Source organism: Neofelis nebulosa, chromosome 11, assembly GCF_028018385.1.
Source record: "Neofelis nebulosa isolate mNeoNeb1 chromosome 11, mNeoNeb1.pri, whole genome shotgun sequence".
Taxonomy (NCBI): domain Eukaryota; kingdom Metazoa; phylum Chordata; class Mammalia; order Carnivora; family Felidae; genus Neofelis; species Neofelis nebulosa.
In genome coordinates this window covers 27477303-27493327 of record NC_080792.1, presented here as the reverse complement: position 1 = coordinate 27493327, position 16025 = coordinate 27477303, and the positions used below count along the sequence as shown (strand labels likewise).

The 16025-nt window shown below is 42.6% G+C and overlaps 1 protein-coding gene and 1 long non-coding RNA gene across 3 annotated transcripts in view; one reads left to right on the top strand and one right to left on the bottom strand.

Annotated features, from left to right (window-relative positions):
• Positions 1-16025, top strand: part of KATNAL2 (katanin catalytic subunit A1 like 2) — a 68428-nt gene that overhangs the window by 19726 nt on the left and 32677 nt on the right. The window contains exons 1-5 of one of the 2 annotated variants that reach the window (XM_058692197.1): positions 5221-5325; positions 6697-6767; positions 10389-10555; positions 11889-11931; positions 14991-15108. In XM_058692197.1, the coding sequence (XP_058548180.1) occupies positions 10483-10555; positions 11889-11931; positions 14991-15108 (234 nt within the window). In that variant the 5' untranslated portion in view covers positions 5221-5325; positions 6697-6767; positions 10389-10482. Of the gene's footprint in view, positions 1-5220; positions 5326-6696; positions 6768-10388; positions 10556-11888; positions 11932-14990; positions 15109-16025 lie in introns of those variants that run through there. The other variant, XM_058692196.1, reaches the window with a different exon arrangement.
• LOC131490123 (uncharacterized) lies at positions 7716-15050 on the bottom strand. The gene is made up of 3 exons (XR_009250954.1): positions 14937-15050; positions 12574-12713; positions 7716-7924 (listed from the first exon to the last, which is right to left on the bottom strand). It is a non-coding gene; the product is annotated as an uncharacterized LOC131490123 (long non-coding RNA).

Sequence of the window (16025 nt, the reverse complement as noted above, 5' to 3'; positions counted from 1 at the left end):
GCCTGATCTCCCATGAGTTCACAGGTCAGTGGGTCCACTGTGTAAACAACAATCCAGGGAATCCAAGGGAGATAATTCTGACAAATCCTCCAGCTCAAGTTTTGTCGGGGTGGCTGTGAAACCAAAGGCCCTACTTATGGATGGAGGACAAGACGATTCCTAGGTTTTTCAGCCTCTGTGTATGTGAGGTGAAGTGAGGCAGGTGGGGTCTGTAGTCACGGGGGTGGGCAGCGTGGTGTGGAGGAGGAGGTGCCTCTGGGTGACTTTGTATGGATCTTCCCCTCCCTGTGAATGAAAACATAGCCCTGCACCCCATACCTACCAAGCCTGGGCAGGGAACCCGGATGTCAGAGTGGCTCTCTGCCAAGGTGGTGGATGTAATTCCTTGGCCTAGAAATTTTCTAATCTGTGAACAGCCCAACCCAAGTTGATGTTTTGTTTGCTTTTTACTTGCCCACGTATTAAATTTAAACAATTCATATGGATTGGCACTTAAGTAGCCATGTCCCCGTCCCCATCCCATTCCTGTGCCCAGAGGTAATTACATATCTGGGTTTTATTCCTTGCTTCTTCTACGAGTGAAGGATTGTAGGTGTGTATGTGATTTTCCCCTTTACAGCATGTCTTAGAATGAGGTAGATCTACAGATGCTGGAATTGGAAGGTTCACAAGATACATTATTAAGTGGTGGGAAGAGGCAGGATGCCCAACAGTGTAAATAAAACTATCCTGTTTTCATAAACTTTAAAAAAGTTGCACATAGGTATGTTGGTAGGTATGATATGATATTCTGAATGATTACACAAGAAATTAAAATAGTGGATAGAAGGAAGAGAGAATCTTTTATTTTTATTTTTTATTTTATTAAAACAAAATTTTTTTAAGTTTATTCATTTTGAGAGAGAGCGACACACAGCGAGCAGGAGAGGGGCAGAGAGGGAGAGAGAGAATCCCAAGCCGGCTCTGCGCTGTCAGCGAGGAGCCCCATGTGGGGGCTCCAACTCACAAACACAGGGATCATGACCCGAGAGGAAACCCGGAGTCAGAGGCTTAACCGACTGAGCCACCCAAGGTCCCCAAGAATCTTTTCTTTTTAAACCGTACTGTTCGAAGTTTTTTTGTTTATCAAATTTAATTCAGGCTTGTGTTTCAAGCTTTCTTGCCCCAAGCAACACAATATTTGGGGGCGGGGGGGCGGGGCAGTGGTGGGTGGAGCGAAAACACGACGGGCTCAGAATCTTTCCTCAGCCGTGTAAATAGATCCGGCTCATTCTTCCTACCGGTGCCTTGCTTTCCACAGTGAGCTTGCGCCATGACTTACTTAACCACTGATGGATGTCTATAGCCTATTGCTATTTTTTTGCGAACACAAATAATGTTGTATTAAACATCCTTGAACATTAATCACTGTGCATACATGGACTATTTCTACGATATAATATAATTGATCTTCTACAATGGAAATTGCTAGGAGTGGAATTGCTGGGTCAACGAGTCTGTGCGTTTTTCATTTTGATAGATTTTGCCAATTTGCTCTATAAAAGGTTTGTACTAGTTTACATTTCCACCAGTCATATGTGAGAGCATATTCTTTCAGACCTTGCCAGATCTTTAAAAGATCTTTCTTTTAAAGAAATTTGAGGGGGGAGCGTGGGACTCTTGATTTCCACCCAGGTCATGACCCCAGGGTCATGGGATTGAGCACCACGTTTGGGCTTGGGGCTGGGCATGGAGCCTACTTAAGATTCTCTCTCTCTCTCTCTCTCTCTCTCTCTCTCTCTCTCTCTCTCTCTCCCCCTCCCTCCCTCCCTCCCTCCCTCCCTCTCCCTGTCCCCCCACTCACGCACATGCACACACATTCTCTCTGTAAAAAAAAAAAAAAGGAATTTTTGTTTTACTGAAAGAGTCTTATATTTGTCCAATGAACTGAAGAAATATTAACAATATTTAAGGTGATTTCTTCAACTTTTTTTTAAATACTTAAAAAAATTTTTTTTAATCTTCATTTATTTTTGAGAGACAGAGAGAGACAGAGCATGAGCGGGCGTTGGGGCAGAGAGAGAGGGAGACACAGAATCCAAAACAGGCTCCAGGCTCTGAGCTGTCAGCCCGGATCCTGGCACGGGGCTCAAACTCACAAACAATGAGATCATGACCCGAGCTGAAGCCAGAGGCTTAACCAAACCGAGCCACCCAGGTGCCCCTAAGGTGGTTTCTTCAACTTTTATGTGCATGGCCCATGATGACAAAACCAAAAAGTATACGGTAAAGGGAAATGTCTGCCCAGAGGGTTTTGTGTTTTCTTTTCTGTCCAGCACACCTACCCAGTGCTCCCGCTGGGCTCGCTGGCTGGACATAGCTGATTGATCAGAGCACATAAAGGAGCGCCAGTGGTCGCCGCATCCCACGACGGGACCCGGGACCAGGACCGGCCCTGGCACTGCCGCCAGGGTGGGGAGCAGGCTCTCACAGCGATGTGGGTGATCGGCAGCTCTTTCTCCCCACCATTTCCATTTTGAATCACTTTAAAATGTTGCACAAAAGGATTTCTATTTTCAGTCAGACCATTTGTTTTGTGAATCAGGGTAAAAAAGTTACTCAAATCATTTACATTCATTTTAGTCTTTTTTTTCTCTACCTCTCTCTTTTTTTTTTTTTTTTGCATTTTAAAACAGTCTTATTTGAGATATAATTCACATATCAGAAAACTCACCCGAGGTATATTTACAGAGGTACACATACAACCATCACCACGGTAATTTCAGAACATCTTCACTACCCCAAAAAGAAACTCTACATCCCTTAACTGTTACCCACGCCATTCTTCCATCCTTCCCAGCCCTCCCATGCCCCACTTTCTTTCTTTCTTTCTTTCTTTCTTTCTTTGTGAGTTCTATGCCCAATGTGGGGCTTGAACTCACCACCCTAAGATCAAGAGTCGCATGCTCAGATCAACTGAGCCAGCCAGGCGCTCCCTCCCATCCCCTTTTAAAAACATCCCTCTCAAGATCTTTTTCTGTTCACCTAATAAGTTTTCTGGCTCTACCCAGACCTTCCTCTTTAGGAAATCTAGAGCTATCATCCAAACACAGTGCAGTGTGTGCAGTACTGAGGAACAGAAGCAAAACGCTCCTTAGCTAATTTTTCTCAGCATCCTACTCATAAGAGAACATGTGCACCTGTGCACGTTTAGATTAAGAAGTGCATGCTTCCAGAGTGAAGGATGGAGAGACTCTGAATTATACGAACAAGCAACTAACAGCTGTTGAGCACCCACCAATCACTGACCCTGATACGAGCACAGCACCCCACAGTCTGCAAAAACACTGCCCAGTTGGAAAGGGCACTAGCCAGTGTCCACTGAAGCGCCTGTGAGAACGTGCATGGCTTTCATTGCTCTTTAGCTCCAATCCTTTTGTTCTCAAAGACCTTTACGTACATGTGAAATGGATTAGCTTCATTTACAGCAGGAGTCTGACTATTCAGAAATTAAAAAGCATGATCATCCTACGAGACACAACGCTCCTGGTGCAGCAGGGAGACTGACTTTTTGAAGGAGGTCTAGCCAGTAATTGCTTCGAAATGGTCACTAAAATTGTGGGATTTTAGGTTTGAGGAATTGTAAGAGCCACCACTTGTGTGTTACTATGTGAGGTCAGCTAAGAAGGACTGTTTGGTAACCACAGTTGTTTGATTTTAGCAAATTTGGCAGTTTTTGGCAAATTAAAATAGCAGTTTCTCTCTAGTCTGTAGTCAAGGTGTAGGGGTGGGAGCAGAGATTGACGAGAAGGGGGTTAAACCGGGAGGAACTGATGGAAGAACGCTGGGTTCTGAGCTCAAGTCTGCAGGCTTTGAGCAAATCCCTTAATTTATCTGGATCTTAGGTTCTTGAGACTCAATGATCTCCCAGTACCTTCTAGACTTCTAAAATTCTGAATCAAAACCCCAAGCCTGAACTTGAGAATTTTTCTACTTAGAAACATATCCTATCAATCTTATTACTGTTTCTCTAACATGTGGTTATATCTTTATTTGCAAACCTGATTTGGACTGAATTTTGCGATGATTGTCATTTTTTATGCGAATAATAATTTGGAACTAACCTAAATTTCATGAAGTGTTCCCCTCCTAATACACTAGATGGCACTACAAGCAAGTCAAATCAAATTACAAAAAAAAAAAAAACAACAAAAAAACAAAAACAGACAAACAAACAAAAATGGAGTGGGGGAGGGGGAGCAGATTTTGACTATCAGAGTCAAAGTTACTAAATATGGTAAATTAGAAAAGCTTCAGTCTTTATCAAGAGTGTTATGTCAACATCTTCAGAGAAATGAGCAAAAATGGCCAGTGTTGAATGTCTTAAGATCAGGAAAATGTCATTTTGTGTAGTGACTTTCAATCTGTTACTGTGCCCCAACTGTAAGACATTTTAGGTTGGGTCCCAACCCATATACACACATGCTAAAGCAACGGAAGCTCCATAGGGCAATCCTAAGCCTTCTTCCCTGTCGTGCATTCTGAGACCATTTCTTTTGCACTGAAGGAAAATGCATTCCTTGGAAGAGTGGGGAAAGTGTATGTGACACATTATCTGATGTATTTGATAGTGAACAAAGTGATAGGAGGGGACTTTAGAGGTGTGTTGCTGTTTGAAAATTAGTAATATGTATACAGCCAAGCTAAAAAAATGAGGCAATTATTCATTCTAAGAAAAAATAATGTACAGAAATGGGTAAGTGCTTTCTGACTCAGCAGTGAACATTATTTACATGGTCATAATAATGTAAGCACTGAATATTGATATAAGTGTAGCGGGGAGGGGAGGGTGAGAAGTTGGATGGCAACATAGTTCTCATCTACCTTAACAGGATGTGAACAGTTAATGCCTAGTGTTCACGTATCGCAAAACAGTGATGTATTTAGAAACATGGAGGTGAGTGTCAGAAGAAACGGCTAAGCTAATTAAGGTTGTTGCCTGTAGGGGGGAAGTGGGGAGTGAGGTAGTGGAGTGGGGGCACAGTCTATTGTTTTTTGTTAAAAATTTATGGGGGTGCCTGGTTGGCTCAGTCATTGGAGCATGAGACTCTTGGTCTCGGGGTTACGAGGTTGGGCCCCGCGTTGGAGGTAGAGATTACTTAAAAAAATACAATCCTAAGAAAATTATAAAAATAAAAATTTATAGTACTATATTATTCAGCCTTAAAAAGGAAGAAAAATTTGGACACATATTACAACATGGATGAACCCTGACAACATTATGCTAAATGAAATAAGCCAGACACGAAAGGACAAATACTGTTGAAGTGAGTCCACTTACATGAGGTACGTAGTAAAGGCAAATTCTTAGAGACAGAAAGTAGACTGGTAGAATGGTGGGCGCCAGGGCTTAGGGGGAGGAGGGTAGGGCGTTATTGTTTAACGAATACAGAGTTTCAGTTGGGAGAGAGAAGAAAGTTCTAGAGATGGATGGCAGCGATGGCTTAACAACAATATGAATGTACTCAATGCCACCAAACTGTACTTATAAATGGCTTAAATGGTAAATTTTACGTTATGTATATTTCATCATAAAAAAGCGATGTAAGAAAAAAATAATTTATAATACTGTTTGATTCTTTTTTTAATGTTTATTTATTTTTGAGAGAGAGACAGAGACAGAGTGTGAGCAGGGGAGGGGCAGAGAGAGAGGCAGACACAGAATCCAAGCAGGCTCCAGGCTCTGAGCTGTCAGCACAGAGCCCGATGCAGGGCTCGAACTCACAGACCACAAGATCATGACCTGAGCCGAAGTCGGCTTGGATGCTCAGCCAACCAAGCCACCCAGGTGCCCCAATACTGTTTGATTTAAATAACTGCACACATGTTTTAATTGTATTACATTAATTTTTAGAAGGCTTCGGATGAATGTCTGAAAGTCTTTATACATGTCATGAGCGTGTTTATTTGGGCCACCGAGGGGCCTTTTTTGCTTTTATCCAGTTCTTACCTGTATGCTCCTTAGAAAAAGATGTCAGGTAAGTTATTCACAAATAAGGGAGGTATTACTGAAAGTAGGTGTCTTATGAATACATTTCAGGGGAATTTGAGATACCTGATACCTAAACACAGCACACGAATGCTGAATAAACGTACACATGCATCGAGTTTGAATAAGGACATTATTACGCAGGAATTTCCGTCTTCTGGCCTCTGCTGCTCTCAGTGGGTATGCTAAATGTTTGGCTGTGTAGTCACCCGCTGAGTGGCTTGTTGGAACTCAAGGCCACTTTGTGCTGGGACTGGGCGCGTCTCCGGGTGAACCAAAGATGCTGTGCTGTCAGAGCTGATTTCTAGCTCACAAGTTTCTCTTTACCATCACCTTCCTTAACCTGGCCCAAACAGGAGCGTGTATACTCATTTCTTTGCACTTATAAGCAATAAAATGCCAATTAGCTTGGCAGGAAGAAGTTGACTAGTAAAGTGCAATTCTAATTTAAATCACTGTACCTTCAGTGTACAATTGAGAAGGCAGCTCTAAGAAGAAAACGACAATGGAAAATAACTTTACATATCCTTAGAGACGTTGAACTGCCTTCCAGCCTTTAAGTCATGCTTCTTGGTTTTGACAGGTTACATTTACCTTCGAGGGTTTATTGCTATAAAGAGTGTTAGATCTCATTGTTGTCCCATCTAAATTCTCCTGTTTGTTCACAGTGTGAGAGGAGAACAGAAGCACGACGAAAAAATCTTCTTATTTTGATTCTGCATTATTTAACACAAGAAGGGTATGTTCTGTTTCAAAGATTTACAGACGTGATTCCTCTCTTTGTCTGACCTCCACTTTTCTAGATATACACTTATAAAAATAGCTAACAGAATTTATTTTTTATAGCAGTTTTATATTTATAGAAAAACTGAGCTGAAAGTATTCAGAGTTCCCATATATTGGGAATCCCCCTACCCTAGTCAGTCTACCCTGTTACTGACATCTTACATTGGTGTGGTACGTGTGTTATAATTGGTGAACTAATCTTTATATATAAATATCTGTGTGTGTGTGCATGTGTGTATGTAGATGTACCTATATGTATATGTGTGTATATATACATATTATTTTAGAGAGAGAGTGTGAGCAAGGGAGAGGAGCAGAGAGAGAGAGAGACAGAGAGACAGAGAGACAGAGACAGAGAGACAGAGAGAGAGAATCTTAAGCAGGCTCCACACTCATTGTGGAGCCCAACACGGGGGTTGACCCTATGACCCTGGGATCATAACCTGAGTTGAAACCAAGAGTCTCATGCTCAACAGACTGAGCAGCCCAGGTGCCCCCAATCTTGATATATTATTGTTAGCTAATGTCCATAGTTCACATCAGGGTTTACTCTTGTGTTGAATGGTTCCATGAGTTTTGACAAATTCATAATGTCATGCATCCAGCATTGTAGTATTACATTGAATAGCTTCACCCCTAAATATCCCCTGTGCTCTGCCTGTCCCTGTCCCCACCATCAGCAACCTAGATTCATAATTTTATGGCCTCATTGACACATATAGTTCCATTATGCATTTTGAAAACTCTAACAAAGCTACCCAGTCATGAGATACGTTCCCTTTCCCATTCAGGTTTCAGGCCTTTCAAATCAGATTCCCAGGGCCATACAGCAGGCTACATACACAGAGATCACACTCTTATTCCTCAATTCTCCTTCCCTCAAAATAAAGGTATTGCATTTACTGGATGACCTATGCCCCCCTTTCTTTTCTGGACAATGCCATTCAATAACTGGCAGGGGAGGAAATTTGGAAGCATCTGAGTTTGGCCACCTACCTGATCTGGAAACGTGCAAGCCTTTACAATGAAGGCTGCAGATGTGCTGGGTTTTATGAGGAAGAGAGCTCATCCACTATTTACTTTCCAGTTTCCTTTCTTTCCAGGTTTCATCTAGGAAGAAAATATTCAGGTTTCAGGCTTAGGGCTTGAACTTTCAAGTTAGAGCAGCAGTTCTCAACTGGGGTGATTTTGCCTCTTGGGGAGCATTTGGCAATGTCTGGGATGCTGCTAAACATCCTTCAATGCACAGGACAGCATCCCACAACAGAATTATCCAGCCCTAAGTAGTAACTGTGCCAAGAAACTATCTCAGAAAGGAGAACCACGAAAACAAAAGACAAAGAAAAGTCAGCATAGTTTATCCCTTCGACTGTGTATTTACAAAGCATGCACTTCCCCTTTCTGCCACGAGATGGCCCCTTGCATCTCAAATCAATGAAAATTCTAGTAAAATTGACCATTTTCCTGAGACCTGCTGGTAAAGGCACTTAGGAGTGTATGTCAAGATGAAAAGTAAACTGTAGGTATTTTTAAAAGACATATCAATGTTGGAAAAGCAGACCTGTCTTTAACAAAAGACCAAGGATTTATCCTCATCAAGAGGCTAGGTTACAGTGGATTGGATTAAACAACCAGAGAAAAGCTTTGTAGAGATGGCAAGGTGAGCTGGTCTAGAAAGATGTGGAGAAGATGGATAGACAGACATGATGCACAAGGACATCACAGGCAGGCTCACGGAGAAAGAAGAGGCATAAGTGGAGAAAGACCAGAGTTGGGCTGTGTGTGGGAGAACAAGTGAGGTCCGACAGTGGAGGATCACAGCTGCTGCTTCGAGGACTACACACGCTGCTCTCTGGGTCTGAGCACCCGTTAACAGCCTCCCCATCTCTCCCACTATGCCATGCTCATTACTGCTCACTCCTCTTCCTGACGTCCCATCCTGTCACTCTGTTGGTTGAGAACCTCTAGTGGCTCCTCCAGCCAACCTCATTAAATTCAGATTTCATTCAAGCTCCAACAATGTAGTAGCAACACGCAGAAGCAGTTTTGTTCCCCGATTAATTAGTTTGGGATCTATGAGGCCTACTATCATCTATTCTTATAATTTTTGTGTAAGTCAAAAGCCCATGATCCTGGAAAGATTTCAATATAATGTGATGTGAGTAAAGACTACAAGCAATCTATAGTGTATGTTCTCTCTCTCACACACACACACACACACACACACACACACACAAATAATATATATAACATATATATATATATATGCATATATATGTGTGTGTATATACATATATAGAGCTTTACAAGTGTATATATGTAAGTATATATGTATTTAGTCATTAAAAATGTTTGGAAAGATAGGCAAAGGTAGTGGAATTTTCTTTTGACTTACCTGTATTTTCTAGTTTTTTCTCAAATGAGCATGTATTACTTAATACTAAACAAAAATTATTCATAGGAAAGAGTTAGTTTTTCTCTCTGTAAAATGGGGATTAAGACACAGTATAGAAGCCTGATGAGCCATCAATGTATAGAGGCTGACTGACTACAGCCAATTGATGTTTTGCAGTTTCTTTAAAGTTTAGCAAAGTCACTGGAAATAATCATGGCAACCTTGTTTAAGAAAGTTCAGTGTTCCAACTGACCTGAATCTGGTGAAGGGAAGAGAGCATAATATAAAAGAAAGTTTTCTCCTACCTTCCCAGATTTGAATCAAACAGGAAGAAGTCTATCCTGAGGCAGAAATTCTTAATCCAATGTCCTTGGATGAAATTGTATGCTGATTTGGGCATATTTGCCCATTTTCCAGGAGAGTCTTTGGTTTCATAAGAAGTTGAGAACTAAGATTAAAATGTGGAAAGTCTTTCCACTTTCAGAGGATTGGGAGACAGAGCATTGCTGAGACCACAACAGGTTCAAAGTGACAGTGAAGAACCCCGGTGAAGATCATGCTTCCACCCATAGTCACCGGGTAGTGTAGATGTGTGACTGAAGAAAAATGACCAGAAATAACATGACCCAGCAATGACTTCTTCTTATACTCAATCTCCTTGATGATATTGATCAACATATTTCTGGAATTTCCTTCAGAACTCATGACCTATGCTTTTCAGTTGCCACAATCATGGCACATCTTGCCTCTTGGGCTTAAATTTAGGTTTAACAATTGCCAGATGTTATCTAAAATTAATGCTGGTGAATAAAGAGATAATCAAGTTGGGCAAATACTCAATTTTGGCTAGAAATGAGAAAACACAGGACATTTTCTTAGTCGATTTACTTATTTGACTTCTAAGCACTTCCAAAAATGTTTTGAACAATGATTGCATCATTAGAATAAGTATGTAGCTTCCAGAGGCAACTGCTTTGAAAACAGTACTTGGATATACTTAACATATGTGGGCTCCTTCTATAGGCAAACCTCGTATATTGTAATTGTCATTGAATGTACTGCTTAATATAAGCTTAATATTTGTATTGAGTCTCTGTGGACTTGTAATGCCTGTTTGCCTTTATTCTTTTTACCCAGAGTTAATTTCTGTTGTTGTTTTTTCTTCTGTGAAATGGCCAGATATATCGATGCAGCCAATGCTTTGGAGCAAGAAACTAAACTGGGTTTACGACGCTTTGAAGTCTGTGACAACATCGACCTTGAAACTATTTTGATGGAATACGAGAGCTATTATTTTGTAAAATTTCAGAAATACCCCAAAATTGTCAAAAAGGCATCAGACACAGGTACATGGCTATTTTCTAGAAATAAGGTTTTTTCTCATCTTTAAGATTAGTGTTTCTTCCTCATTTTATTCTCAGATAGATGCTACTCCCCCCACCCCCCCCACTGAAAGAATAGACCAGAAAGATTGTATAGCCTGCATCAGATCCTGTACAGAAATAGAAACATGATCGGTCAGGCAGTGATGTCCCTTTAGTCACGGTGGCATTTGTTTGAGGTATGTGTGTTTTAGGACAATGAAAGCAAAACCCCAGTGCATCACAGGTGCTTTTTAGAAGACCAACGTTACTTTCATTTCTTTAAAAATGGAAAGAACTGTTGGAAGAGGATAAAAGACAGAAGACTTTTTGTTGTTGTTGTTAGGAAGACCTATTATCTATCTTGAAAATAACATGAAAATGAGTATTGGTGAAGCTAATAGCTCATGTATAGATAATGAAATGCTTTTGAAAGCCATCAATCCAGATAATGATCAATAGAATGCAAAGACCCAGTATAGGTTAGCAGTCAAGGAGGCTGGCTGGAGGAAAGATCTAAAGCGAGGGCCCTATGTTTTGTAGTAACATTGACTTGGAAGTCTGTAAGTGGGGGAAGTAATTATAAACCAAGGGAGATCATTGTCCTGTTTACAAGGCACTTGTTAAGCCACAGACTTTAACATTTCATGTGGGGACCAGGAAACCAAGAGGAATGTCAATTAAAAATAGCCGGGGGCGCATCTCTGAGCTGGAAGGGATATTTATCTGAGCTCCTTTCCAGGGCAGAGTTCAGAGCTCCCTGTCCTTGGCTGGTTGCTGGGTCTGGGTTTGGGCAGAGAAGCACTGACTCCTGGGCCACCAGGACTATTATTGACATGATCTAATTTCTAGATTGCCGGTTCTGATTTAGTCCGGAACCATATTCTCCTGGGATATTAGACACAATGTCTTTATTTTAAGGTAAACTGGCAGAGTACGACTGGTAAGTGTTCATGCAATCATCCTGGTGTCCCACGGACCACAGCAAAATGGTGTCAGGTTCATGAAAACTTAATATAATGGTAACCGTAAAGTTGGCCCACACTGAAGTTGCCACCAGGTTCATGGTCTCCAACTCAATTAATATCTAAGGGCTTTGGGGTCTTTCTCCACGCAGAAATGCTTGGGAAACATGGGTTTCTTTCCTTCTGCTGGTAGTTTCACTTCTTTCTATATGAGAATAGCTTAGAGCTCCGGGACCCCACAAGGTTATAGCACAAATTTTGAGAACAATGTAAAAGGGCAAACATATCTGAAAAATCACTTTCTCTTAAGAATTAAATTCATTCCTTTTCCTCCAATATTTGTTTTGCTACAGCGGAAAATAATTTACCACAAAGAAGTGGAGGGAAGACCAGAAGGTAAAGTGAATGGTAATTCCTCTTGACCAACCCAACTCTAAGAGTTTGTGGGATCCCTTTCCAGAAGATTCTCCAGCTCGGTTCCCTATCTGTCTACCAGCAATTGCAGATTGTGATCATGTGACCTTAGTGGGCCCAGCAATGGGTTCCCCACACGTTACAGACGTCCAAGACATGAGCCAACATCTATGGGTTCTCCTGGTTTTACCACAGATAACTGCATTCACTAGTGCTCTTTCAAGGCTATGTGCTATGAAGAGTACGGACCTCAGAGATTGCAAGACCCAGGTTCAATTCCTGGCTCTGCTCCTCACAAGCTTGGAGCAAGTTTCTGACACACAGTGAGGTCCCCACACGTAGCAAGCACCCATGCATGCCTCATGATAATACTCTCAATAATGCTCTGCCTGAGGCTAACTTTGTTTTGTACTATTCTTTAGGAACAATTTTATCGTTTTGACCAAAGCATTATCCATTTATTTACAGTTTCCATAAAGCTAGTCAGACTCTGACAACAAATGATAACTACTTTTGAACCAAAAAAGCGAGGAGCATTTAAAGAAGCCAGCTTTGGCATGCATTTGGGTTCTGATTATGTTTCAGCCACGTATTCATGCCTGGAACTTCCTCAGCATTCCTTACCTAGGAGAACATTCCAGAAGTGAATGTCTTTCGAGCACTCTGCTTCTCTTCAGGGAGGCAGCTTGACAGCTTGGGTGTCCTCAGCTTGTCTCTGAGTAAACGTTTGTACGTGGCAGGCGTAAAGGTCAGACAGCAAATGGCTGGAGTCAGGAAGGATAATTAGGAAAGTAATGAATGCTGTTTGTTTACAATTTTGTAATTGAAGACAGCTATTGAAATGAAAGGTTGTGTCATGAGACTGGCTATTAACAAATGAAAGTGCCTTTTCCTAATGCTTGCATTTCACACCAGAGAGCAAGCTCCCAGTTTACAGATTTGCAGATAACTCAGTGGAGGAAAGTTTATTTAATGTGATGGATAACAGAATTAGGATGCCAAAAAATCTGGACAATTTGGAAGATGGGCCCAAAATAACACGATGAAATTTAATGAAATGAGGTGTAAGCTCCAACCAAAGACTAATGACAAATAGCTCCCTCATTACAAAATCAGGGCCCTAGAAATCTGAGTTCACAACAGATAAGGTGTGAGGGTGATCACAACAGTGTGATGTGACTGCTAATGTGGTCTCGGGCCTCACAGATAGAAATACAGCGTCCCCAAAATAGGAGGTGACTCTGTTGTGGTCAGAAGACTGTGGACAAAGGAAAGGTGACCAGGATGCGGATGAATCTGGGAGCCAGGTAACCTTAGGAATGATTGGGGCAACTGGAGAGGGTTAGCTTGAAGACTGGAACCCATGGGGAGGCGGTGCCCCTAGAACAAGACGGCACCAGTCTTCACCCTCTAAAGAGGGACTGAGCCTTCTTTGTAGAATTCCACAGGGCATACTCAGGAGGGGCACCTAAAATTATAGCGGGGTGGATTTGGTCCCATATTAGGATGAATTTTACAATCATTAGAGCCGACTGGGAATGAATCACATTGCTTTGCACATTAGGAACTTGTCTCTGATCGTGTTGAAGCAGATCTGTGAACCACTTGCCTCCAAAGGGAAATAAAAGCAGGAAAACAGATTCCCTGTTCCCTGTCTGCCCTGCAATGACGTTAGGCAAGCTTCACTACATATGTATATATATGACCTCATTGCATTTAAATCAGTGCTATTCATAAGGGTTTGCACTTGTAACATGTTTGGTATTCATTTCATAGACACTTCATTTTTGTGCCAGCCAAAGGCCTGAGGGACAGACGTTTGTATTCCTAGTTTACAGATGAAAAACAATGTTCCGAGAAACTGTCAGCTGTCCACCTCTTATGATACCCACCCCAGTGGGCCAACACCGGGGTCATCGTGTGTGGACGCTGGCGTTATTATTGGCATGGGTGGTCTTTTGCTGGCTAGGTGTTTATATTAGATACAACTCCTCCTTTCCCAAAAAGAAATGGAGAAATAGGTGCTCTCTGAGACCCCTTAGGACAGGGGAGAAATACTTCCAGCAAAACTCCTGCAAACACATCTGACACGTAAGGACGAAGGAATGGAGAAAACCCAAACAAGTTCAGATGTGGGACTTCACGGTCTGCCCCCTGAGCAGTCCTGCCTCTCTCTGATGTCATCTCCTATCTACTAATTTTCCAAAACTGAATTTCTCGTTCCAAGGACCTAGCGAACAACTTTATTTTACCTTTATATTGATGCATATGACACATATACAGTCAAATGTCCATATACTCTCGTAAGCGCCACCACCCCAGCCCCCCAGCAGTCTCTCTTCCCAATCAATGCATCCCATCTCCAAGACAGGTAGCCACTGTCTGGCGTCCAGACCCATCAATATGTTTTGCCTTAAGTGAACAATATTTGGTGAAAATCTGTTTGGCAAATATGAAGATCTGTGACAACAGAGATGAGGTAAGGGTTGCTTCCCTTGCACAAGCCCCTTCGATGTTTCAGTATACGGGCTGCCGAAGTGAGCACCTTTCCATGTTGGCTTTATGCAGCCTGATGAGAACTATTTTAAGTACACCCAGCACACTGGATCAAAACTACAGGCAAATCCCTAGGCTTCCTCCTTCCTCCCCACAATGTGACCCCTGGGCTGCATACTGTTCTTTAAGGAAGGTGGGAAGAAACGTTGGAAAATGCTTGCAAAAGTCATGTGTTCTTAGGAATACAGAGCTATCTGCAGAAGAGCTGGAGCCAGGTGGCTTGAAGGGAAAATGAAGAGGGGGTTGGGGGCCTCCAGGAGGAGGTGGACCCTCTAGCTTGCTCTTGGAGGAACCCAAGGGGTAGAGTGGAGCAAGTCAGAGCCAGGACGGCCAGGGTGTCAGGACAGTGCAAATGGAAGGGCCCAATGGTGCCACATCTGCACATCTTTGTAGAACTCTTTTTAAGTCGGCTACACAGGTTGTTTAGTTACCTCAAATTAAATGGTTTGAATAATTTCCTCCAGGGTCTTTGTTCCCTCCCCTAGGGTGATGAGCGACAGTTGTCAAAATCTTCCCAAGATCAGTCAGCAGAGGCCGCGGTCCAGAACCACGGTGGGGAAGCCAGGGGATGCCAAATCCGTCCATAAGGAGCATCCTAAACAGGTCTGGATGGCTTTGCTGGTATTGGTAAAACTGCAGGTGGCTGAGAAATAGCCCTGAGAAAAGAGTCACATTTATTCATTTTTGTGTGATTTTGTTACATTGTAGATTTTCTTCCAGTATACTGAATTAAAACCACAAGCAAATCTCTAGCCTTCCTAATGTTTCTTAATTCGAGTGGAAAGTCTCCTTCCTTCCACCAGCCTTCCCCCTGGTTGGAGTACTGGGAAACAGTCCTCGAGGGGTAAGCCCTGGGTCCAGTCAGAGCAGGGGGCTGGTTGCTACAGAGCTCAATCATCCCATTTGAGGTAATTATAGGTGGCACATCTTTCCTGTCCCAAAGCACATTCCTGGACTCTTAAGACTAAGTCAAGGACAGCCTCAGGAATGGCTGGGTTTCTCCAAAACACAAATGGTTGGTCTTCACTCCAGACCTCCCCGCAAAACAATCTTGGGGACAGGGTGGTCAGCAAGAGGACAGAGCCCAGCAGGCGGGGGAAATCAATGGCTTCTAACTCAGGGGATTCATACCTCCAACCTCCTGGGTCAGAACAAACATACCAGGTTTCAGAGGAAAGAGAACTAATGGAAATAGTGAAAAAGAATGGGAAGAAAGAGGGTCAGAGATCCCTGGCAGGGGAGAAAGGAGTCCTCGTGAAACTCAATTGTCAGAAGGAACCTCTCACTCTCGAGGAGGTTGTACACTTCTGGCCATTGCAGTCTGGCTCAGGTGGAAGGGAGCCGAAGGTGGTGCAGGGGAATCCGCAGGAAGCAGTTGACTGTTGACTCAGCTCCACTTCCAAACTCGGCCACCCCTGGCCTCAGATACCTCGTTACAGGAGAACAGGCAAGCCAGTGTGAACGGGGATGGGTTGAGGCACAACGGTTTCCTCCACCGGAAAAGCTGCTCAAAGCCTGTA